At 49.8% G+C, this 23,319-nt stretch overlaps 3 protein-coding genes across 3 annotated transcripts; 2 read left to right on the forward strand and 1 right to left on the reverse strand.

The window, feature by feature from the left end:
• Positions 1-7,115: 7,115 nt before the first annotated feature.
• On the forward strand, positions 7,116-9,409 carry PC9H_009266 (uncharacterized protein; the record flags this gene model as incomplete). The annotated part of the gene is made up of 9 exons (XM_036778771.1): positions 7,116-7,154; positions 7,604-7,675; positions 7,729-7,791; positions 7,845-7,890; positions 7,946-7,972; positions 8,033-8,115; positions 8,174-8,319; positions 8,377-8,656; positions 8,828-9,409. 9 exons carry the CDS (start codon positions 7,116-7,118, stop codon positions 9,407-9,409), a joined length of 1,338 nt encoding a protein of 445 aa, XP_036628160.1.
• A 1,792-nt stretch (positions 9,410-11,201) lies between these two features.
• PC9H_009267 (uncharacterized protein) lies at positions 11,202-13,080 on the forward strand (the record flags this gene model as incomplete). Its single annotated transcript, XM_036778772.1, has 5 exons — positions 11,202-11,905; positions 11,983-12,190; positions 12,274-12,370; positions 12,423-12,563; positions 13,025-13,080. The coding sequence occupies 5 exons, from the start codon at positions 11,202-11,204 to the stop codon at positions 13,078-13,080; spliced, it is 1,206 nt and encodes a 401-aa protein (XP_036628161.1).
• Positions 13,081-14,427: 1,347 nt separating this feature from the next.
• Positions 14,428-15,290, reverse strand: PC9H_009268 (uncharacterized protein; the record flags this gene model as incomplete). The annotated part of the gene is made up of 4 exons (XM_036778773.1): positions 14,428-14,574; positions 14,622-14,722; positions 14,774-14,921; positions 14,994-15,290. The coding sequence occupies 4 exons, from the start codon at positions 15,288-15,290 to the stop codon at positions 14,428-14,430; spliced, it is 693 nt and encodes a 230-aa protein (XP_036628162.1).
• Positions 15,291-23,319: the final 8,029 nt, after the last annotated feature.

Consider the following 23,319-nt stretch of genomic DNA (forward strand, 5'->3'; position numbering starts at 1 on the left):
TACCAGATCGCTTGCGCGGAATGGAGATGGCTGTCGTTTTCGATTGGCGTCTCGAATTTGCTTCGTGCGAGAAGCTAAGACGGCATCGTGAGCTGTAATTATAGCCTCGCGAAGGTTCTCCGAGAATTCGCGGACACCCTTGGATTCGGCTGAGGATGGCGCATCCCATAGGAAGGGTCTTGGCATTCGTCCTGTGTTTAAAAAGAATGGGGCGTATCCTGTAGAATCTGTACGCGCTGAGTTAATAGCGAATTCGATGGCCGGCAAGCGTCGTACCCAGTCCTTCTGATTTTCACTAACACATTGGCGAATCATCTGGGTAATCGTCCGGTTGGCGCGTTCGGTAGAACCGTCAGTTTGCGGATGGTACGCACTGGACATGTTCAATTTCGTGCCTATTAGTTCATGCAGTCTCTGCCAAAATCGAGCGGTAAACAAAGGATCTCGGTCGCTTACAATTCGTCTAGGCAGGCCGTGATGTTTGTAAACTTCCGCAAAAATCAACTCGGCGATGTCGACGGAGCCGTAAGTTGTACGGCTAGGTACCAGATGTACCATCGCCGTTAAGAGGTCGATAATGACCGTGATTGAATCGTAAAACGCATTGCGGTCCGAAGATTTTGGCAGTGGCCCTACAAAGTCGATGCCAATAGCGTCCCAAGGACGTGTGGGGACAGGTAGGGGTCTCAGGAGACCATAGGGTCGCTGGTTGGAGGGTTTACTGCGAGCACAGACGCGGCAAGACTCGCAGAACTTATATACGTCTCTAGAAAGGTATTTCCACCAAACGAACTCGCGTAAGTAAGCAAGCGTCTTATCTGGCCCCAGATGAGCTAGAAGAGAGTGACCTTCATCTATCACCAATTCCTTAGCTCGAACTCCTCCAGCAACCGCGTCAGGTATGCATAGTAGTCGTCTACCTCCCTCGACTAAGTAGAGGAGGCCGTCTTCAAACGCGAAGTTTTTATAATGGCGAGGATTCTTTACGATCGATGAGAGGAATGAGTCGTTCATGTAGCTATTTCGAATAGCTGCGAGGAAGTCGACATTATTTTTGTGTCGTTGCGCGACTACGTCGACGACGGAGGCGCTTGTTTGCCAGGAATTAGTTGTCGCAGGTGGTGGTGGGAGTTCAACAACGGTTGGACGTAACTCGGGGTTAACAGTGGCAAACGCTTGATCGGCGTTTGGCGGAATCAAATTTGATTCCGCACCGGAGACACCTTCCTTTTCGAGCATGTTGCTGATTGTTGTAGGTCCGTTGTTTGGCTCTTTTACTTCCACACTACTCCCGCCCTCCGTTCGTTCACGAGGACCTCGAAGAACGAACTTCTTTGTCGCCATCCGTTTCGCAAAGTCACGGGCAGTGGCAGCATCACCCCGACGCACAGCGTTCAAGGCCAAGGATACGCCCTCCAGAGGCAAGCTTGCTAGCTTCGCCTCATTGCCTACGATAACAGGCGTACGACGACGAAAACTGCACGACGAATCGTCGTCGAAGGCGACGAATTCCGAGGCAGCACGCTCAGTACCAGGTGTGTCGTTAGCGTAGATGCGAGACAACGCATCTGACAAAATGTTATCTGTTCCGGGAATATAGACAGGTGTGAAATCAAATTCACCCATTTTTTCCATCCAGCGCGCTTGCCGCCCAGAGAGATTCTGCTGCGCTAACAGGTGCACAAGTCCTTTATGGTCTGTTAGCCAGCGAAAATTAACTCCTTGCAGGATGTCACGGTGCCTCAGCATGGACTCCAGACCCGCTAGCATCTCAATTTCGTGCACCGGGTAATTCTGTTGCGCGGAATTCAGTTTTGCTGAGAAGAACGCCGCCACTTTAGCCGTGCGCCAGTCCTTACCCTGGCTCACGACGCCAGCCACGCCTGTCGCCGAACCGTCAGTGATTAACCAAATCGGATCAGCGTCCTTCGCATACGATAGCGGGCGACGGCTGTGTCCACGGAAACGATGGACAAGCAGCTTAACTTCGTCGAATGCGCGCTGGTAAGTGTCAGACCAACGAAATGGCGTCTTGTCACCTGTGAGTTTTGCTAACGCGCCCATAGGAATACGCACACTGGCAACGTCGTCAGCCAAGTACCCAACCGCACCTAGAAAACCGCGCAGCAGGTCTTGGTTTGTTGGAGTCTTCCAATTCACCACGGCGTCAACCTTGTGCGGGTCCATACGAATTCCGCAGTCATCAACGACATGACCGAGGACCTTCAACTCAGCCTGGAGGAAATGAAGCTTCTTCTCAGACAGGTACAACTTCTCGCGGACGAGCACATCAATAATTGTCTTCACGTGCCGCACATGCTCCTCGACAGTATCCGAATAGATGATGATATCATCCAGATAAACATCCATGAAGACGCCTATATACGGAGCAAATATGTGGTTCATTAACGCCTGGTACGTCGCCGGAGCGTTACAGTCTCCTTGCTGCATGACCAGACTAACCATTGTTCCATCAGGCGTCGTCATCGCCGAACGCGCGACATGTTCGTCTATAATTCGAATCTGCTCATACGCGTCCTTCCCGTCCATACTGGAACGAAACAAATGTGCGGCAATACGGCACAATATCGCTTCAATATTGGGCATAGGAGTAGCCATTTTGATAGTGTTGGCGTTACGCTCGCGCAAATCGACGACGATGCGTAGCAGCTTCGTGCCAGGTTTATAAATGTGCAGCATCGGAACGGCGTTCCCAGACGTCGTGATCTGCCAACGACCAGACTTCAGATACGCATTACGCTTCTCCACCCACTGCTCCAGTAACGGTTCGGGGCACCGAGACGGTCGCCATTTATACACCCGTTTCTCGTCGATCAAAGGTATCGTGTGATTTATTGCGCGCATGGGAGGCAAATCGGTCTGATCCATTGTCTTACAGAGAGGTCTTGCATACTTGAGCAACTCTTCGCGCGCACGCTCAACATTGGCGGCGTCAAAGTTGACTGCCATCGAGGCCAAACGTGATACACCAGGTCCGTCAAGCAGCAGGCATGCTTCTGAACCCACAACAACTCGCGCGGGATTCAACCCCAATAGAACGCGATGTTGGTACATAAACGGCGTACCAAGGATCAAGTCGTAGTTCGAGATGTTGATCACGTCGAATATACGTTCCTCATTTATGGCTTGATAGCTAATGCTAGCCTTACAGGACCAGTTTATCTTGGTACGCAAGCCCTGTACAGCCAATTGCAAGGGAATGGGCTTCGCAAGCGCAATCCTGTTTTTACGGCCTAGTTGATCTGCCAGCGTCGAGGACATAAAGTCGCCCAAGGATCCTGAGTCCAGTAACGCCTTCGCGGGCTTACCATTTATTTCTACGGTTACAACAACAGGCGAAGGTACAACGCGCTCCCTATCCTTTACGACGGCCGCGTTACGCTGCAGTGCCGGTAACTTATCACGATCAACCTGGATGCCGAATAAACCGAGCTCATCCAGCAGTTCAGTGTCGTCGTACACGTAGAAGTACGAAGGATCCTTGAGGTAGGGTTCTAAAGGATAGAAGCCGTTGTTCACTAACATTCTGGCCAGGCGTTCCAACGCAAGATCCATCCCATCGCGATATAGGTCGGCGATGTCATACTCGGGTTCACGAAGGAACGGTCCATCATCCGGGTTAACGGCCCAGGGCACGGCATGCTTCGCATACCAGGATGCTAAGTTCAGGTGCTCGTTCCGAAGAAGCCTACCACTAATCACTGCGTGGGTTTCTAGTTCATCCTCCGAGATGTGCCAACGTTCTCTGGCTGGACCGTATCCATGGATTGTAAACGAGCTGTCCACTAAATGCTCATCCCAGGTAAGCTTGTGCTTCAAATGCATCCTTGCGTTGAACTCAATAGGCTCAATAGTGGCGCTATAAAATTCTTTGTCCGATACACCGGCCCAATCAGGAGCCACTCGGTCGACTAGGACCTGCGTGTACCACAATCCCAGTTTGAACGAGTTACTCCACAAGACATCAGCGGGCACCTGCACACGCACGTCATGCATTCGGTCCGTCACCTGATAATGGGAAGGTGAGCACTTCTCTATAGAGAACTGCAAGTCCGTCCATGGATATTCACGGTGATCGTCACCTGGTAGTCCCAAGTCACGACTTAACTCCAGCATCCAGGTATATGTATTCGCATAAGCATCGCCTAGTTGGTTGCTGCCATAGTGCCTTTTCAGGAACTTCAACCAACGTGTTCCGATCTCCGTGATGTCTTCCGAATCCTCATTGGAATCCACACAGTCGCCGCCGAGCAAACCAGAGGTATCCAAGTTCGAGGACTCTGTGAATTCTACATGGGAGCTGTCTTCGTGTGATCCCAACATGGCTAGCTCGATACACGTAGAGTTCTCTTCGTCGGGCAGGTACTCGTCAACCATATGTTCTGAGAAATCTATGTTATCGACGCGTATACCCGGCGGTTTACCTCCTTTACCAGGTAATGTATTTGCTTTGGGGCAATTTCGTGCGATATGACCCGTCTGTTTGCACAGGAAACATTTGCCCTCGGACTGGAGCTTCTGACGCTCCTGCGCCGAAATGTCCCCACGTCCAGCAGGCATTCTATTATGCCTATTGCCCGAAGAACCACCAGACGCGGTGTTTTTTATCTCGCTACCAGATGCCTGGCCCGAACGACCCATATTGCCTGACGAGTTTCGACGATTATCATTTCAGAAGTTGCGTGAACGCTGAGCGGAGTTACTTCCAGGTCTGCTTGTACCGTTCGAGCTATGCAATGAGGATGCTTTTGACGGAGTTGACACATCCTTCCCATGCTTATCAACTCGCACCTTATCCTTGCGAATGCTCGAGAGCACGATCTCCTCGTTTTCCGCTTCCGCGACTACTTCGTCCCAAGAAGCGTCCTCAGGATTCAAACCCATTCGTCGACAAGCAATTGCGAGTTCAGGGTTAAGGCCACGGAAAAGATGCACAACACGTTGACGTGTGTCCAGTCCTCCAATGGTATTTATCATGTCGTACATCTGCGCGGCATATTCCTTGACTAATAGCTCGCCCTGGTAGAACCTTTCGAGCTTACGGCGCTGCTTTTCCCGGAAATTGGATGGGAAGCACGCATCATAAATGGCTTTGAAGTACTCCTCGAGCGTCCAGTTTGACTCGTCGTCCGCAATGACGTTCTGGTAGTAGGCCTGTGCCTTGCCTTCAGTATAACGAGCAAGGGCCCGGATCTCTTTTCGTCGTTCCACCCGGGCGTCATCGAGGTAGTGTAAACCTTCGCGCATCCACCGATTGAATAAATCAATCTTAGGTTCACCTGTAAATACAGTAGGCGCGACTGCTTTCAACTTCGATGATGGCTTTTTTCTCTTGTGACGAGAAGACCGCAAACCTCTTCGGTAGGTGCGTCAAACGCATTGACGACTGGATCGAGCCCTCCAAGCCGTAAGATAGGCTCGCCGCGCTCTCGCGGGTCGACGCTCTTGCCTTTATCTCTAGGCGTGGACTCAGTGTCCATGGAATCGTCATCCGTAACGTGTACGGATGCACGACGCCTCAGGATCGCGTCTCGCTGATCCTGGGTCAATAATTCCTCCGCGCGCCTGATATCGGCTTCTTGAGTGGGGGAGATTTCTGGAGTAGGCGTGCGGAGAGGGCGTCCGCCACGACCAACCGTAATCCAAGGGTGTTCCTCAGCGGGAGAGGACCTGGATTCTTCGGGGTTATCATGGATGACCACCCCAGCATTCGAGCTGGCATTCGAGGCTCTAGGAGAGCCGAATGAAGTATCCCTTCGAAGGGGAGAGGTTTCTCGCGGGGTGGTGAACCCGACACGAGTATTCGTAGCGGCGACGCTGGAGTACGAAGCTCCCGTCCCGCTGTTCTGGTTCAAGCTCGAGTCATCAGCGCTGGGTGTTAGTGGAGGTAAGGGGGACTCATCCGGGATATAGGCGGCTGGCATAGCCAACGGCGTCTGAGGCTCAGACGAGGATGCGGGATGAGACATTACTCCAATAGGATTAAACTAAACAATACTAGGTTAGTAAAATAGAGAAACTGAGTTACTTAACGGGATATAGTCGGATAGCCTTGGTTGATCAGACCGAGGGGTGCCCGAAGAGAGAGATTACGAGAGAGAAAGAGATAAGATGAGAGAGTCGATGTGAATGAGAGATGAGATGGACGAGATGGTTCTGTCAAAAATATGTGGCGAGAGACAACCGGTAAGGGAAGTGTCGCGTCACACGAGGTCGCACAGGGGAATGACAGGGGTAAGTCGTCCTGATTGTGCAACGCTGCCCTACAATGTACATAGGGCTCGTAACTATATAGTAGACTACCATTGACTCTGTCAGAGTATATAAGCTAAATAAAGGAGTGACTAAGGTTAGACTAATGATAGTAAATATACTAAGGAGTGTAGCTATAAAGGAGTGTGACTAACCAGCGCTAGACGTGGCTTTACCGTATTGGGTATATTTCTGTTACAGCGGGGGTGCGTGATAGCAGTATAATCAAGTAAACGGAGGATTGGATGGGGGGCAGTCGGGTGTGCGATGGTGCTGGAAGGCTGGAGCGGCAGGCCGATAGCGGGCCCTGGCAGTCCTATGACCCGCGCTCATGTCATTCGTCGGGGGTACGTCCCAGTAGGGTCGGTTTCTGGTAGGATTTATGCGATTAAAGTAAAGGACCATCGATCGTCAATCATCAATCATCAAACAAGCTCAAGGCAGGTCTCCCTCCTTCACGATTCTCCGCCTGGAGGAGAGCGCAAATATTCATAACAGATTGGGGAATTGGGCGTCGAGAGTTGAGCGGCTGGGGCCGGGTGCTGGATTGAACTGGCGAACTGGCGTCAACGGAGTTGTGTTGATAAGAGCATGAGACACACCTAAGCGTGCATCTGCGTTCATCCCCACAGCTTCGCTGAGTTCACTCGCATCTGCCGTGAGCGATGAACATGTCGAAACTGTTGAGAGTAGGATCAATCCACACACGGTACACGAACATTTATTTCTTTCGATACCTATTTCCATATTAGGCGCCCTCCTATGAGAGGCGCTTATCCCATTCCACGTACCTCAGCTTCGACCATATACTTGGATCGACTGAGGTACGCTAATCCCTTGTTATGCCCGGTAATAACTTAGCGATACTCACGCATACCATCGTAGAACTCTAGTAACTAACTCGGTTCTACAGGTACTTATATTCTTAACAATATACTGAGCTTCGACCATATACTTGGATCGACTGAGAACTCTAGTAACTAACTCGGTTCTACAGAAACTACTGAACGGATTCGCAAGAAAGCACGGCTACCCTTTTAGACGCCGCGTCAGACCAAGCGCCCAACGCCGACGCGCCCAACGCGCCCAAACTGTTGCCACCCCTGTCATCTTCCTTCATCACTGAAGGGGACCCGTCGGTGATTCCTCCAGAGCACCCGTATCGCACATTGGTACTTTGGCAAGTAGTATCGTCCCCTGGCGTCGGACAAAAATCAGAACCATCTACGCACTGCTCAGTTTCGACGGACCTGGCGATCAGTTCGATGAAGATGTGCGTACTCTCATACGCGAGAAATTTCGATCACACTAACTGTTCGACATTATATAGAACTCGAATATCGTTCAACTTTTTACGCTGCTGAAGAAGGACAATAGGGATGTGCAGATGGTGTACTACCAGGTAACACTATTATCGATACCTGCCGAATTGCCTCTATATTCATATGTGTCTAGGCGGGGATTGGGACCTATACGTCTCCCAACATTGCGACTCCCCTCATGGCAAAGGTGTCCAAGGTGAATGAATTTGGCGAGGATATCTTGCGAATTGTCGTGGACCGCGAGCATAGACTCTCGACGAAATGGTTGCCTGGAATTTGGATAGGCACGTCATGGGTAAGTTTGTCCATGGTATGCGATACCACGTCCGTCACTGACGACGACTGATCAGACGGATATGAATTTTTGATGCAGAACTGTAGGTTCTATTGAGTCCAAGTCCTTATTCAATATACTTTCCGACGTTTCATTTATGCAGACAAAGCGGGCGATCGCATCTGTATCTTTGGATTCTCTCGTGGTGCCTATACCGCTAGAGCACTAGCAGGCATGATTCACAAGGTATGTATACTTTTTCCGAGTGTAATTTTCGTGCTGACAAGTCCATCCGGGTGCTTAGGTGGGATTACTTCCTGCGTGCAATCATCAGCAGGTCCCGTTTGCATACAAAATGTTTAAACGGGCGGACGAGACGGGTTGGCAGCAGTCCAATGCCTTTAAGAAGGCCTTCTCAGTCGACGTGGATATTGAATTCATCGGCGTTTGGTAAGTTTCGTCATTTTCAGTTGAAAAGAGATCTTTATGACTGACCAATGAATCCAGGGACACTGTGAATTCGGTGGGCTTGATCCCTCGAAGGCTGCCATTCACTACCTCAAACACCATTGTTCGCACGTTCCGGCACGCAGTCGCGTTGGATGAGCGCCGAGCCAAATTCAAGCCGAACCTCTGGAATCGCCCAAACCCCAAGGAACAGACGCTCAGCGCGTCTGACCGCAACCGCAAGGCGCACAAAAAGCACGCTAACTCTACAACCCCGCGCCTGAAAGCCCTTGAAAGGAAATATACGAAGGACCATAGTAGACAAACTGACGTGGAGGAGGTACGTATTGGATTACCTCGCCCAACATCGTGATAGAGATAACAAGGACTTTCTATGCTAGGTGTGGTTCTCTGGTTGTCATTGTGGTGGGTCGCTTTCCTCGACGTCGCGTCCTTCTCTTGACAAGTATGTACAGACGTCGGAGGCGGGTCGGTTCCTAACGACACGCAGCACTCTCTTGCGCGGATTCCTTTGCGCTGGATGATTCGCGAGTGCTTCAAGACCCACACCGGGATCATGTTCGACTGCGAAGGTCTCCAGGCCCTTGGCCTTGATCCTGGTGCATTGTATCCGGAAGTCCTTCCGCGCCCTCCGATGGCGCCTCCCACTGGTACCTTGCGCATCCAGGACATCCCCAAACCGATCTCTGGGGCACCCGACGAAGCTCATCTGCCTAACTTCGCTGATGTTGGCGGCTACTCGTCTGCTCTCTATAAATCCGAGGAAGACCATGATGTGCTCGACTTGCTGTCCCCCGTGTACGACCAGCTGTCTCTTGCCCCGTACTGGTGGCTACTCGAAGTTTTGCCCATGAAGCAGCGATACCAGAAGGGGGATAATTCGTGGGGGTCGTATGTAGGCTTCAACTTGGGCGGCGGGAGGTTCATTCCGAAGCAAAAGAAGCGCGGTGTCAAGATACACCGGAGTGTGAAGATGAGAATGGAGGCGTTGCATTCGAACGGTGCCAAGTATGTCCCGCGAGCGTCATTCGAGAAGGCACCAGCAGCTGGAACGGTTCAGTGGGTAGACTAGATCTTTGGTTCAGACGCCGTATCATTTCCTCATTTCATGCATGTTGTAAGGGTTGAACCCTTTCGTTCCGTGCAGTCCGACCTCCCCTATCTCCTATCGACCCCTCTCCGACTCTTCGGACACACTCGCACATGACTCGGACGTCACAAACCCGTTCCGGACACACGTGATAACGGATCAGACAGCTCGGATCATTGTTTCGTATCTTTTGCTTTCGGACTCTAATACTTGGACTATACTAGCACCATCACTCGTTCCTGGTGCCTTTTCGTTTCGGACTTTTCCTTCATCTGACATTTTTCGTAGCTACAAAAGCCTCCTGTACTCGTAGTTAGAAGAATCAGATTTGCTTCCCCCCAACATCGAGTCAGAATCTAAGTCGCCCGAGAAGCTTTCCTCCTCCGTTGTCAGAGTTCGCCGTCGTCCGAGTCCGAGTCCGATCCGAAGCCAGTTCTCCTGCCGTCCTTATCATTCTCCTGCCGTCCTCGTCGTACTATCCGAAGCCGAAGTCGTTCGCTCCGCGTCCCAGCGCGTCCGAAGCTATCCGAAGCCATCCGAAGCATCCGAAGTTTCCTAGTCGTTGTTTTCACTCTCGGACTCACCGTTTATCACACTTAGTTCATTCGGGTGTCGCACGGACTTGTCCTGCCGGAGGCGGACCCTCGCATTTTATTTGACTATACTACTAGTCTACGTGTATATTCACTACTACAATGTCCACGCCAACTTCGCAATTCCAGTACTGTACAGATCCCGATATCTATGATCTAGTAGTTTAACTGTCAGGTACGCATATTGATGGACGACAGTATTCACAGAGTATCCCGTACGCAGTGGTGGCGATGAGAAACATAGAAGGAAGCTTAATAAAGGAATTGTATTCCCCAATGCAGCATGTAGGGGACCACTCGCGGAGTGTACTTTAAGTCGAATCAGCGAGGCACGAACCACGACCCCTGGCTAGGCATAACCGACCCGATCAACCACCATCTACTCGCGAGCCGGGGAGTGGGTGATTGGAAGAGACTTTGAAAGTAGACGGCGATAGTAGATCCCCGGTGAATTTCCAATCGGCGAATTCGGAATTCACGCATAAGAATGACGCAGACGGGTCTTTGTCCTGGCAAAGGCAGTTCCACGCAAATGGCATCCGGCAGGTGGAGTCCTCAGCCGGTGGCTACATCTGTTCGACGGGGACTTCGATGAAGTTGGCCGTGCGGGCAGAAACTCAATAGGGATGTGGTGGTAGGTGGTCTTGGCTTCCAATCAATTCCAACGACAGGGCGCTCGTTTCCCTTGAACAGCGCGATGGCGAGGTAGATATCTATATCGTAGGGTGTTCTGGGTTGGACCTCGGCATAAAGATATGTTTTACGTTCCCGCCTAAGTTGGTACCGACAAAGGATGCAGATCGTTCGGGGTGAGGTGGGGGGATAGTAGACATATCGCCAAGTAGGCATCGGTCGTGTTCGAGAGTTGAACGCCATAACGCTATACCGATTCCACGTAATATCCAGCACAAAACGGAGCATTAGGAGATTGTACCAACACCAATACCAATGTGTTCGCGTATCCAGGTATATTCTGGAGTACTTGAGGTTTTGGGCTATCCACAGCAATGAAGACATTTCAAGTCCATCGAAGAAGCGATACAATCGACACGGGACACTACTAATGCGTGCAAAGATAAATAAATTTAGCTTGACGGCGGTCTGCTGTGATCGGACGTGCTTTGTCGACCACCTTCCTCTAAGCCACCACCTCGCCCCTGCCGTTGTCGCCTCCGCTCGTGATGGTCGCCCTTCTCTATCACTGTCTCGCCTTTCCCTTATGCTTCCTCATCATATTCCCCTTCCTGGTCGACAATGGGGCGAACGCGGGAACACTACCACCCGGCGCACCGTGCTCGCCGGCACACGATCACCTCGATCTCATCTCACACAAATTTGTCTCGCAGTGCAGCGATCTAACATTTTGCAGAACGTCCAATAACGACACCGTTGGTGATTTAAACGTCACGCTTAGTGGCGGAGAAGGAGGGAATGGGACGTGCATACCCCGCCTATGCCGACGCGACGAGTTTCCTTTCGGATACGACCGTGAGGAGGATATATACGGTGTTGACGTTCAGCCAGATCTGCCGCCAATGTGCGCCCAAGACATGTATTGCCCTGACGAAGGCAGCGGGTGCAAATCCGTCCTAACCCCAGGACAAAAGTGCCAGATGGGACGAGACGAGCAGTGTGATCAGCGATATTCAAGTGCATCGCTGTCCGAGCCGAATGATCCAGTGAACAGTACAATCGACTTGGCCGTGCGCTCTCGCGACGTAGACGGAGGGGCTGTGGGAAGCTCTAGCTCTGGCTTTGGGAGGGAGAAAGTTTTCCAGATCCCTCCCAAGTTACACGCAAACGAACTGGGAGCCGATGGATTGAAAAATGAAACGGGAGGAGAAAATCAGACGGTCAGGGTCCTTTGCTTGCTGCAAACTTGCACGTGAGTATCCCTTTTCTCCTATCCCTCCTGTCGAGTCTCGCATCTCCTCCTCTGAACCCGCCGATTTCATGGTTTAGCGTTGCAAGAATCGGGGCCGATGAACCATGCATATTTGAGAACACAACATACGCGTCGTACGACGCACAGGGTGTGCTCGTGGAGTATAACATCTATCGGGATAACTGTCTCTCCGAGGGTGGGCTGTTCTGTGGTTTGGAGAGTAAGCGGTGTGAGCGTAAGAAAGAGCTTGGGTGGGCATGTGCTACTGATGTTGAGTGCGTCTCCGTGAGTACTTCCTTCACTTCCTTCTCAATCTAGTCGCTTCTCGTTAATACTCATGGCCTAATGCTAAAACTCTACCATTCCAGTTTAACTGCATGCAGGGCATATGCACGCGGTCACCCGAGACGCCGTACGTGGTCGCGCCTTGGCAATACGCGCTCACAATACTCTCTATCGTCGGAGGTGCGTCGGTTTGATGCTTCTGGTGGTCATCTAATCAATGTGCATTCGATAGCCACGGCATCCACATTCACAATCCTGATGCTCCTGCATAAAAGGCATCGCGCACGTCGATATAGGGAGATTGGAGAGTACTACGCCGAGCAGTTGAGGTGGGTTTCATTCCTCGTTAGCTTGTTTCCTCGAGTCGAGTCGTGTATGTGGCATGGTGCTTGGCGTTATATAAACAAACAAGGGGACGAATGGGTGGATTACATGCTACACCGTGCACCGTGCACACGGGGCCCTGGTATGAGTACACTACGGTCTCTACCGCCATTTGTTCACGCGAACCATAGCTATGATGCATACGAACTCCACGATTTGATGGACCACGTCTTGGGGAACCCTTGCTGATTGGAATACTCCAACCGCTCTGCTTAACAGGCTCCGCAATGCGATCATTGCATTGCACACCAATGCGGCCGAAGTGCTCGACTACGAGTCCGACCTACCAATCCTGCATCGATATCAGAAAAATAAGTAGATGAACACACGAACACCCCTCAAACTGAATGCGCATACGCATCTAGTGTAAGTTCACGCGGGCGAGCACTCTTATATTCATTATGCATTAGTTACGCCCTTTGATGCATGTTTTATGTATTAATGACCCAGTGCCTATTGTCCCTGGAGTAGAATGGAGTGTTGCGACCCCCGAAGACACCCACTAACATATGTGTTCATGATGTCGTGTATGTATTCGCAAAGTCAACTCATACCCCGTAATTCGGCTCCGCGGGCATGAGCTGTAATGGATCAGAAGTATAAATGAAAGGGTAGGAAGACCCACGCAGATCGTGACATAGACTCGTCTTAGTAGCCGGGTATTCACTAGCTGCACGATGCGGCAGGCAGGTGTGAGCTAGTTCGAACCAGAACGTTGAACTTGAAGCCGGATTGCGAAATGTCGATCATCATCGAACGGGGAATGAGACGGCAAGCCAGCCTGGAGTGGGGCACGTTGGATTTGAACCATGGGTAACGGGCGAGTGAGCGTTCGACCGCCACGCTGCAGGCCTAGACGTGGGATGTCGGGTCTGTGATCGTGGAGCGGGAGCGGGTTCAGTGAGAGCGAATTTGATACAGAGTAATCGGAATCATGAAATTCGAAATAGCACTTTAAACCAGTAGTAGTGACGCAATGGCCGAACAAGGTCTTGGGTTTCTTAGAGTGACCTACTGCTGCCGGGCTGCTGCCGCCCCTTGCCGTCCTCAATGCCAACTCGATGCAGTCAATCGTCGTCAAGAATTCTAGCTCGGTCTCAGTAATATTCAGCTTCCGGCGGAAACAAACGAAAATGGCGGACGCCTATCGTTATGAAATTTACTGCACCAAAGCCAAGTCTCTTTGTGCAGAAACAGATGCTCGGCAGGTGGAGTACGAGTCAGCATCCAGACTGAATAGGAGCGATCGGGATGGACTTTGAAATCATACGATGGAGTAATGAGCTGGTTGGGGAATACCACCTGCATCTCAATCGGCCTTTCGCTCAACGTTCTAGTAATCAAGGTCCTGTGCTATTTTAGGCTTGTGTGTCGAGCATTGATCGCCGCCCGCAGAGTCTCTGTCCTGCTAAGACACAACGTTCGGGGAAGCGTAGGTTTATCGTATGTTCGGCATAAGTATTGTGAAAGTAAGCTAAATACCTTAACATTACCATTATGTAAAGTATCAATCAAAGTATGCTATTATCAGCCTCCTACCCAGGCTCTCCTACAGCGGTTGAGCTTGATCCTCAGTATTTTGCCTAAGTCCATCGGAGTCCGTCGGAGTCTGTAACTACTCTGGATTCGATGTGACCTAGTCGGTGACTGTAATTTTAATGTCAAGATTTCAGCACCTTCCTTTTTTAGTCTTGAGCGGAATCTCCACCGAAATTCCAAGTATGTCACAGTCAAGAAAAATTACGCAACACAGACTTCCATTGACTGAGATTTGACTGAGATATTGACTGAACTTGAGACATAAAACGGGGATGTATTAGGTAATATGAGTGAAAGATGCTATACATGCGGTGCTACCGAGCGGCGAAAAAATCAGAAACCACCGCAACGAAGGTAGCGAAGGTGCTCTCTACGATGATCTTTGCCTGACGCCGTTCGCGCGGGGAGGAATCTGCATCTTGTAAAGTATCCAAGGCGTCGTCAATGGTCTCGCGGAGCCGCTAGAATAATATCGGTAAGAACCCCAATTGTAATCAAGCGAGCTCACCTGGAGCTCAGGCGATCTCAGCTCTTTCTGTGGTGCATTGGGGCCTTCGGTGTATACCCTAAGAGTATGGTCGCCTGCCGCCACCAACCTTCCCTTGATGACTTACAGGTAATGTTAGGCTGGTCCCAGTAAGTTGAGTGATTTCTGCGTACCTGGCCAAGATTTCGATTGACCCTTGGGAGCGAGGACAGTTACCACCCCCTCGATGAGTTCGAGCGAATCGGAATAATATCCGACGTCGTACATGTCAATGTCAATTTCCGCATCGATCTTCGTAACATGTTTGATCGTAGCAAAGGGCTAGTGGAGTTGTTAGAGATTCAGTTAGGGTAATAGCACTGGGGTACTTGCCTCTTCCTTGTATAACATTACGACAGTGAATGAAGCATTGTGTTCCTGTCTGACAGTAACCCAGGCGTCGTCATCCTTTGAAGTAATGGCCAACCAAACTGAGCCTCGATCCGGACGGTGACGAACGTCGGAAGCATTCGGATTCGCAAGGTAAATGCCGACCTTGTCGTTGAAAGGAGCAAGGGCCATTGGATGGGGAGTTGGAGGTGGGTAGATCAACGGTAGCGTCCGAAATCGCCAGAGCAGGTATTTATTGAGGAAGAATGAGGAAGGGTCGGATGGGGCAGCCTCGAGGTTGTCGGCAACAACGCGCAGCATGTAGGCGGTAGGCGTTTCATGGCCACACTGCTATGATGGGTGTGCAACCATAGCCGATATCTTCGACGTCTTATTACTGGCGAACGGGGAGTGGAGCGTTCACATGAGGTAAAGAAAATGGAGATTTGATGGTGCTCGAGGGTAGGCGACGGGAACGACCGTGTCGACACGTCGACGTCCTGGTTTTTGTTGACATATACGGGAGGCGAAATGAAGGGGTGGTGCTTTTTTTGTTTCGATTAGGAATTGAAGCAAGGGGCAGAAAGAATTATGGGATACGTTCAAGGGTAGAAAAGAAGAGTTTGAGGCTGATAACGGGATGGAGTGCGAATGATTACTTACGGCGTAGGTATTTTGAGTGGAGTGTGGAGTGCGATTGGTTGTGACTTATGCATGCGAGAAAAACGAGGGGATTCGAGACTGATAACGAGAATGGCGTGTAGTCGAGATCAGAGCGAGGGATTGGAGGCCGATAACGAGAATGCGAATTTCTTCATTTCGACTGGAGTTTGGAGACGAGGGATGAGTTTGGCTAAGGTGTAGGTTGCAGAGTAGAACGAGGGGATTAATTGGCGGAAAGGAATGTCGATTTCTTCATTGCGACTGCTGAGGTGGAAGGATGTAGGTGCGTGAGATGGGTGGAAGGATGTGGGTGCGTGAGATGATAGTCAGGAGTTGAATCAATCAATCAGCCACGTCGCCACCTCTTCGACAGCAACTACTATGTATTGCTGTTGCTCAGGCTGTTTCGGCAGCACGAAGAGGGAACGTACTAGGAGGACAATACGCGCGCATCTCAAGAACGACAAGGAACTGCTACAAGGCTATAGCCACCATCCCGCTAGCATCCGATTTCTCCAGGATTGCATCGACGCAAACGAGGAACTACTTAGGCGATCACATGCACCTGGTAAGTAATTTATTCACAAAGTCCAGAGCCATAAATAAATTCCCCCAAGGTGCCAAGGCTGTAGACGAAGATGGTATGTGTTACTGAAATGTGATTGCTATACAACTGATACAATCGGTGATAATAGCAATGGATGTGGATGATTTCGGCGGCCCTTCTTTACTTCATGGTAAGTAGGCCTTCTTGCTCTGATTTCAATCTCATAATATGTGGAATAGATCATGGTGAGCAACAATTCGGACACTCTCCGCTTAACCTTTCCCCTATATTCCCCCCTGGAATTGCTAGGGTAGTCCAGGGGAAAGAACTGTGGTAAGCAAGGTATCACAATTGTCCGCAGTGTCGACGATGATTCACACAATCTACCTTGCTGTTCGGCCTGGTTCTCAAGGGGAATGTGTTTTTTATTCTTGTTTCTGCTTTTATATACTCTTCACGCCTTCGTGCGGTATTCACTCACCATTCTTTAAATGGGAAACATATTTCTAAAGTGGTAAAATTTGACAGGCAATGATGACGGTATTCAACCGATGTATGAAGGTGAGTATTATTGTTAAACATGTGTTCATATACTGACGAAGTGGTAGAAAACGAGGAGGCAGAAAGGGTTCTGCTAAATGGCATTGAGCTTTCTGAGACCTCAATACCCTCTCTTGATGCGGTAAGTACTACATCTTGGGTTAATGTCCCCCTACCTAATATGATTATTATCAGGTATATGCTGAACAGCTTCCGGCTGATCTTGACCCATATTATTCTCACATCGATGAGTTTGATGCGAGAAATACTGATCTTCACTCAGAACTTCATACCACAGAAAGTGAAGAGGATTCAATGGAGAGTTCGGATGAATCACTCTCCGATGATAGTGAGCCGCCTGATGATGACAGTGGCCCACCTAATAACAATGGTGGCCCACCTGATGACAATGGCAGCCCACTTCAAGAGAGTGGTTTTCCAATTGGAAATTGTGATAGCCCGCTACCTCACAGCGGTGGCTTACTTGCTTATGCCCAAGATACCACTGGTTCACCAGCAGGGGATGATGAGCAATCTGGGGATGATATGGGATCTGATGATGATATTGAACTAGAGGTTCAATTTCCAGTTCCTGCCTCCCAGCAGGCTCTTCGTGAAAAAATTCGTGATGGTTACATGCCAGAAACTAAGCCTCCAGATTTTGGTTTGCGCCCAGTGGCATTGACTAGGGCACAGAACTTTAGCCTACGCCAGTGGATTGTCTTCCAGCTGACAAACACAACAAGACAGGCTCATGAGAGTTACTCAAAAGTGCTATCCGAAGCACTTAATGAGCCAATAATGAGCATAGAGCGTTGTCGGAGACTAGCACAGAAAATCACCAACTTCATGCCAAAATATATTTCTATATGTCCAGGGAAATGCATGGCATTCACAGGAGATCACAAAGACAAAGTGGTTTGTGATTTTGTCCGCAAGCAAAAGAAAGGCCCACCAGTGATTTGTGGCAGAGATCGCTACTTGCCTGGTACTAATAAACCTGCTGCTCAGTTTATGGTGTTACCACTAGTGCCTATTATACGGGCAATGTTTGCAAATAAAGAGAAAGCAAGACTTTTGCGTTACAGACACAATCTTGTCCAAGCTGCTATTTGGTTACTTATCGAGGGTGGCAAAGTCAAATACTCTGATTATGCAAATAGTAAAACACATGTTGAGCATCTTTTGAAGTTGGGGCTTTTTCAGGATGAATGTGATATGATCTATATCATGTCCATTGATGGTGCTATGCTTACCTTGAAGAAGCAGTCTGATTCATGGTTTCTCATCCTCATTCTTCTCAACTTGCCTCCCGAAATAAGATATCTGGCAGAAAATGTGATTACTGTGTTCTCAACACCAGGCCCAGAGCCACCCGGTGATCTCAGCACATTTTTGTATCCTGTTATACAGGATTTGGTACAAATGGAGGAAGGTATCTGGATTTGGGATGCAATAAGATCATCTTATATTATGCATCATGCAGGTGTTGAGCATGTCGCGCTCTCCCACATGTTCGGGTGAAGTTCACCTGAATGGCCGAACGACACCCGAACGACACCCGAACGACACCTGAACGACACCCGAACAGAATCTGAACACTAGGTGAATATTTTTCACTAAATATTCTATTTTACTGTTCACGTATTGTTCACCTGATGTTCGGGTGACATTCATGTCATATGAACTGTTCATCTGAACAGTAGGTGGATTCAGATGAAAGTGACCAGGTGAAATTCACCTGATGTTCAGGTGGTGTTCATATGTTCACCCGAAATTCAGCTGAACACCAGGTGATGTTCATATGTTCACCCGAAATTCAGCTGAACACCAGGTGATGTTCATATGTTCACCTGAATTTCACCTGGTGTTCAGCTGAACAATACCTGAACAAGCATAATGACTATAATAATCAATGATCAATAATATTAATTATATAATTGAAATAAGAAAAAGCATCAGCAGGAATTGAACCTGCGACTTTTTGAATAGTTAAGCGCGCAATAAGCACTGCTACTACGAATGTTACCATTAAGCCATATTGACATCAATTAGTATATTACATTTATATGATATGATAACAATTGCCTTATCTAATCGTTATCTAATCGTTATCTAATCGTCATCTAATCGAGGCGCTTATCGCGGAGATAAGCGCCCGTCTCCAGAAATGGCAGCTGGTTGATTCCATTGCCACGTCACAACGCTTTTTACTTACCACCACCATCGACAACGTCCCCGAGCACGCACGACAGTGACAACAACGCCGACGACATGCAGCGACGAAGCCAAGACCCACGCCCACCCACGACTTGCAGCCAAGCCAAGAAGGCTCCCAGCGCCGCTGCAAAAAAACAAACCAAACCCGCACGCAAAACTACCAAAGCAACGGACAAAAAGGAAGTGGACGAGCAGGGGAAAAGGTGCGTAGACCCCCCCCGCCGCCTTCTTACTTTTACTGATGTTCCCACCCCCCATTTCCCTCCCCCCGTGCTCTCCGGCCACAACGACGACAACGACAATGCCACGCCGCCTCCCTTCTCCCCCGCGCTCTCTGGCCACCACAACGACAACGGCGACGACGCTGCCACCATGACGCCACGACGACGCTGCCACGCCGCCTCCCTTCTCCCCCGCGCTCTCTGGCCACCACAACGACGACGGCGACGACACTGCCACCACGACAATGACGCCACGACGACACAACGCTCTCTGGCCACAACGACAACAACAACAACGACACTGCCACCACGACGACGGCGACGACGCTGCCGCCATGACGATGCCGACGACGACGATGCCACGCCGCCTCCTTTCTCCCCCCGCGCTCTCTGGCCACAACGACGACGACGACGACGACGCTGCCACCACATCCACAACCACCACACCGCCACAATGCGACGACAACGACGACGCTGCCACCACCACCGCCACCACCACCACCACCCCGGTGCGACGACGACGACGCCACGATGCTGCCACAACGACGGCGACGATGCCACCACCACCACCACCACCACCACGGTGCGACGACGATGACGCCACGACGATGCCACCACCACCACGACACCGCCACAATGCAATGACGACGACAGCGACGATGCTGCCACCATCACCACCACTACCACCACACCGCCATGATGCGATGACAATGACGCTGCCACTACGACAACGATGCCACGATGCCACCACGCCACCTCCCTTCTCCCCTGCGCTCTCTGGCCACCACCACCACCACCACCACGCCGCCACGGTGCCACAACAATGACAACAATGCCGCCACCACCACCACGCTGCCATAATGCCACGACGCTGCCTCCCTGCTCCCCCGCGCTCTCTGGCCACCACCACCACCACCCACACTACATGACAACAACACCGCCGCTGCTGCTGCTGCCATAACCACTACTACAACCATCAGTGAGGATGTAGATGTGCCGAAAGGAAGACGTAGCAAGCCCGTCAGTCGACGAGGCAATACAGCTACAACACTGACGTTGTATGTACCTTGTTAGATGTGAATATAATTGATTGTTCAGATTGTATAGTACGGAGAAAGTTCTTGAAAAAAGTGGGGCTTCTATTGCCCCACCTCCGAGGCGTCGTTTGTCTGCTCCGAAAGCGACTTCATCAGCTACTTCCCACTCTCGAGTTCGAGTTGAAGAGTCAGACGAGGGCGAGGGCGAGGGCAATGCAGGTGAGGGTGAGGGCGAGGAGGATGACGATGGCGAGGGTGAGGGTGAGGGTGAGGGCGAGGGCGAGGACAATGGTGAGGGTGAGGGTGAGGGTGAAGGCGAGGGTGAGGGTGAGGGTGAGGGTGAAGATGCAGGTGAGAGTGAGGCTATGATGGTAGATACGCCTATCACACCACCTAAGGTAGGCGTAAAGCGACCTATCACGTCCCCTAGTTCTCCCACCCGTGACGTCAAGGCATCTCGCCGCTCCATAGTGCAAGGAACTGCTCTTGCTACCGCTACTGACACTCTGCCTTCGCCATCATCACCTGAAGATCTTCAAGGGGCCTCTCGAATTGTTGGTGGATTTGCACGTGGTAAGGCCATTGGGAATGCACCAAATATGGCTGACCTTGGTATTTTTATTCATATGCTTCAATTCGGATTTACTAATTAACTTGAATTAGGTGATATTGGCATGGCAGCTTCTGTGGCTACAGTCCACAGAGGCAAACTTGTGGTTTTCACTTCGCGTGATGCTACCAAGCCTGCCTACTCAATTCGAGTCACCAAGGCAACCAATTTGGGTGCTGTACTCAATGAAGCCGCACTTCGCTTTGACGAATTGAAGTGTAAGCTTTCATATTATTTCAATGTCATCTGACTTACATATTTCAGATTGTCGAATTTCTGTATTGGAGAGTGAAATGTGGGACTTGAAGGGGACATTCAACTTGGCTGTTGAGTGTATTGATGAACTGGAGTGGGATGCTGACTCTTGTTTGACCATCCTTGCTGTAAGTTTTCCAGTTTCTTTGTCTTTATTGAATTTACATTGTTTTGCAGGAAGCCACTCGCTTTACCTCTGGCTCCCTTGCCAGCATGGTACTGGGCAGTGCTGCTGCCATTAGCAGGAGTGTTACTCCTGCTATCACCAGCGCTGTCCGCTCTGTTGCCTCAGACGAGGTCACAGAAACTCAAGGCTATGAGGCCTTCGCACCCAACTCAGCCCAGCGCTATATCGCTGAGCGTTTGAAGGTCCCTTACGCTCACACCCCCAGGGGTAGTGACAAAGGGGGCATTCATAATGCCTATCAGCGCTGGCGGGCGGTTGATGCTGCCCAAGCCAAGATTGATGCCCTTATTTCTGAGGGCAAGTGGGATGGTGCCAAGCCTAGCTCTGAGGCTATCAAGAAGGTTTTCTTTGGCAGAACCTCCCACCACGATTGGAACAAGGTCTTTGTCAAGGCAGTGGAGCACCCTCTACTCCTTGACTTCTTGGAACAACGTGGTGGTGTTGATAGCAAGCACAAGATGTGGCATGGACGGAAGCCAACTCAGATGGTCATCTCTGAGGTGGCTGATGAGCTTGCAGCATTAGCTGCAAAGGTTGAGAAGGGCAAGGGAAAGGGAAAGGCTCAGGTTGAGGCCAAGAGTGGCAAGGGTGGAGCCTCTAGCTCCAAGGCTGGGAAGGGTAAAGCCACTGCAAAGTAGGTATATACTTACATGTCTCTATGCTGCCATATTTTTTGGCTTTGTTTTTTTTTTTGAAAAAATCTGATTGATTCTGAGTGTCTACAAGTATGCTGACATGAGGCTTAGTTTGTTATTTAATTTAGGACTCATCGTTCTCACCATTTGTTTTACATTTGGTTTGCTGCCTTGTGCAGCTGCTATGCCTATAGAAGATCAATTTCCCAGCATTCTGTTTTCAGACTTTGCTGAGTTTATTTCTGAGAACTATGGCTCAGAAGTCACACTCTCTACTGTGCTTCTCATCTTGTTCAGCTTGACAAGTAACCCAGATCTCTTAAATCTGCATGCCAAACAGCAGGTGGCAGGTGGATCAAGAAAATGGTCAGAGTCCATTACTGGATGGATGACTGCACTGGCTAGAGCTATTTCAGCCAGACTGGGTGATGAAGCTACATCTTCTTTATTTCTTCCAGAGATAGATGTACCAGGCAACAAGTCGAATTCAGAAAAAACTACAATTTTGGCAAAGAAATTCAACAAATTGTCTATTGTCTTAAAGCTAAGGCCTTACAACAAATCTGGAGTTTTGAAGCGTAAACTCAGGCCAATCTCAAATGCTTTGATCCAGCCGGCATTGGTTATATGCCCCAGTACCATGCAGTGTTCAACTGCAACTTGTAATGGTTGTGCACTTGGTCAAAATACTCGTGAACGGGATACTTCTGAAGTAACATTGCTTAAAGGAAGTGAATGTTTCTCCCATGTGCCAGTTCTGAGTGGGGTTTGCTCTCGGTGCCATTCTATATTCTATGCAGATCATGAGAGCTATAAAGAACCTGGATTTACTGGAAGAATGTCCTTTTACTTAAACAATGCTAAGTATTTGAAGGTTGGGCAAAAAGTCTGGGTTGATCGAGTTGTCTCCAATGCTATTGTCAATGCAACATATAGTTTTCATGCCTCTACTGCAGCAATCACAGAGTTTTGGAATGAAAGCTTCAACACTCAGCAATCAGTCTTTCAAATCACTAGATGGCATATTTGGAAAGCATTTGTACTTGAGATGAGTAGGCAAATGGCCAAGCATTCTGGCACCAATCTGATTCTGGAGGATGGGATATCCATTGACACAGTTACTAGCAAGGCATTTGAGGAGCTGGGTCAAAGTGGTATCATTGATGCTGCAAGGACCCATTCTTGCTCAGAATGTACTCATGAATATAAAAATGTGGCAGATACTATTCCCAGACAGGCCACTGATCCTGCTGGTGTAGTTGGTGTTGATGAGAATAGTGCTGTTCCTGAGTACTCCGGTCCTGGCATTGAGCAATATCACCATGCTCAAGATGATGATGATGATGATGATGATGCTATGGATGTTGATTCAACATCTTCTAACTTGGGAAACTCTGATTCTGGTGAAGTAGAGTTGGTTAAAATGGTTGTAATG

This window comes from Pleurotus ostreatus (assembly GCF_014466165.1).
Source record: "Pleurotus ostreatus strain PC9 chromosome Unknown scaffold_7, whole genome shotgun sequence".
In the NCBI taxonomy this organism is placed as follows: Eukaryota; Fungi; Basidiomycota; class Agaricomycetes; order Agaricales; family Pleurotaceae; genus Pleurotus; species Pleurotus ostreatus.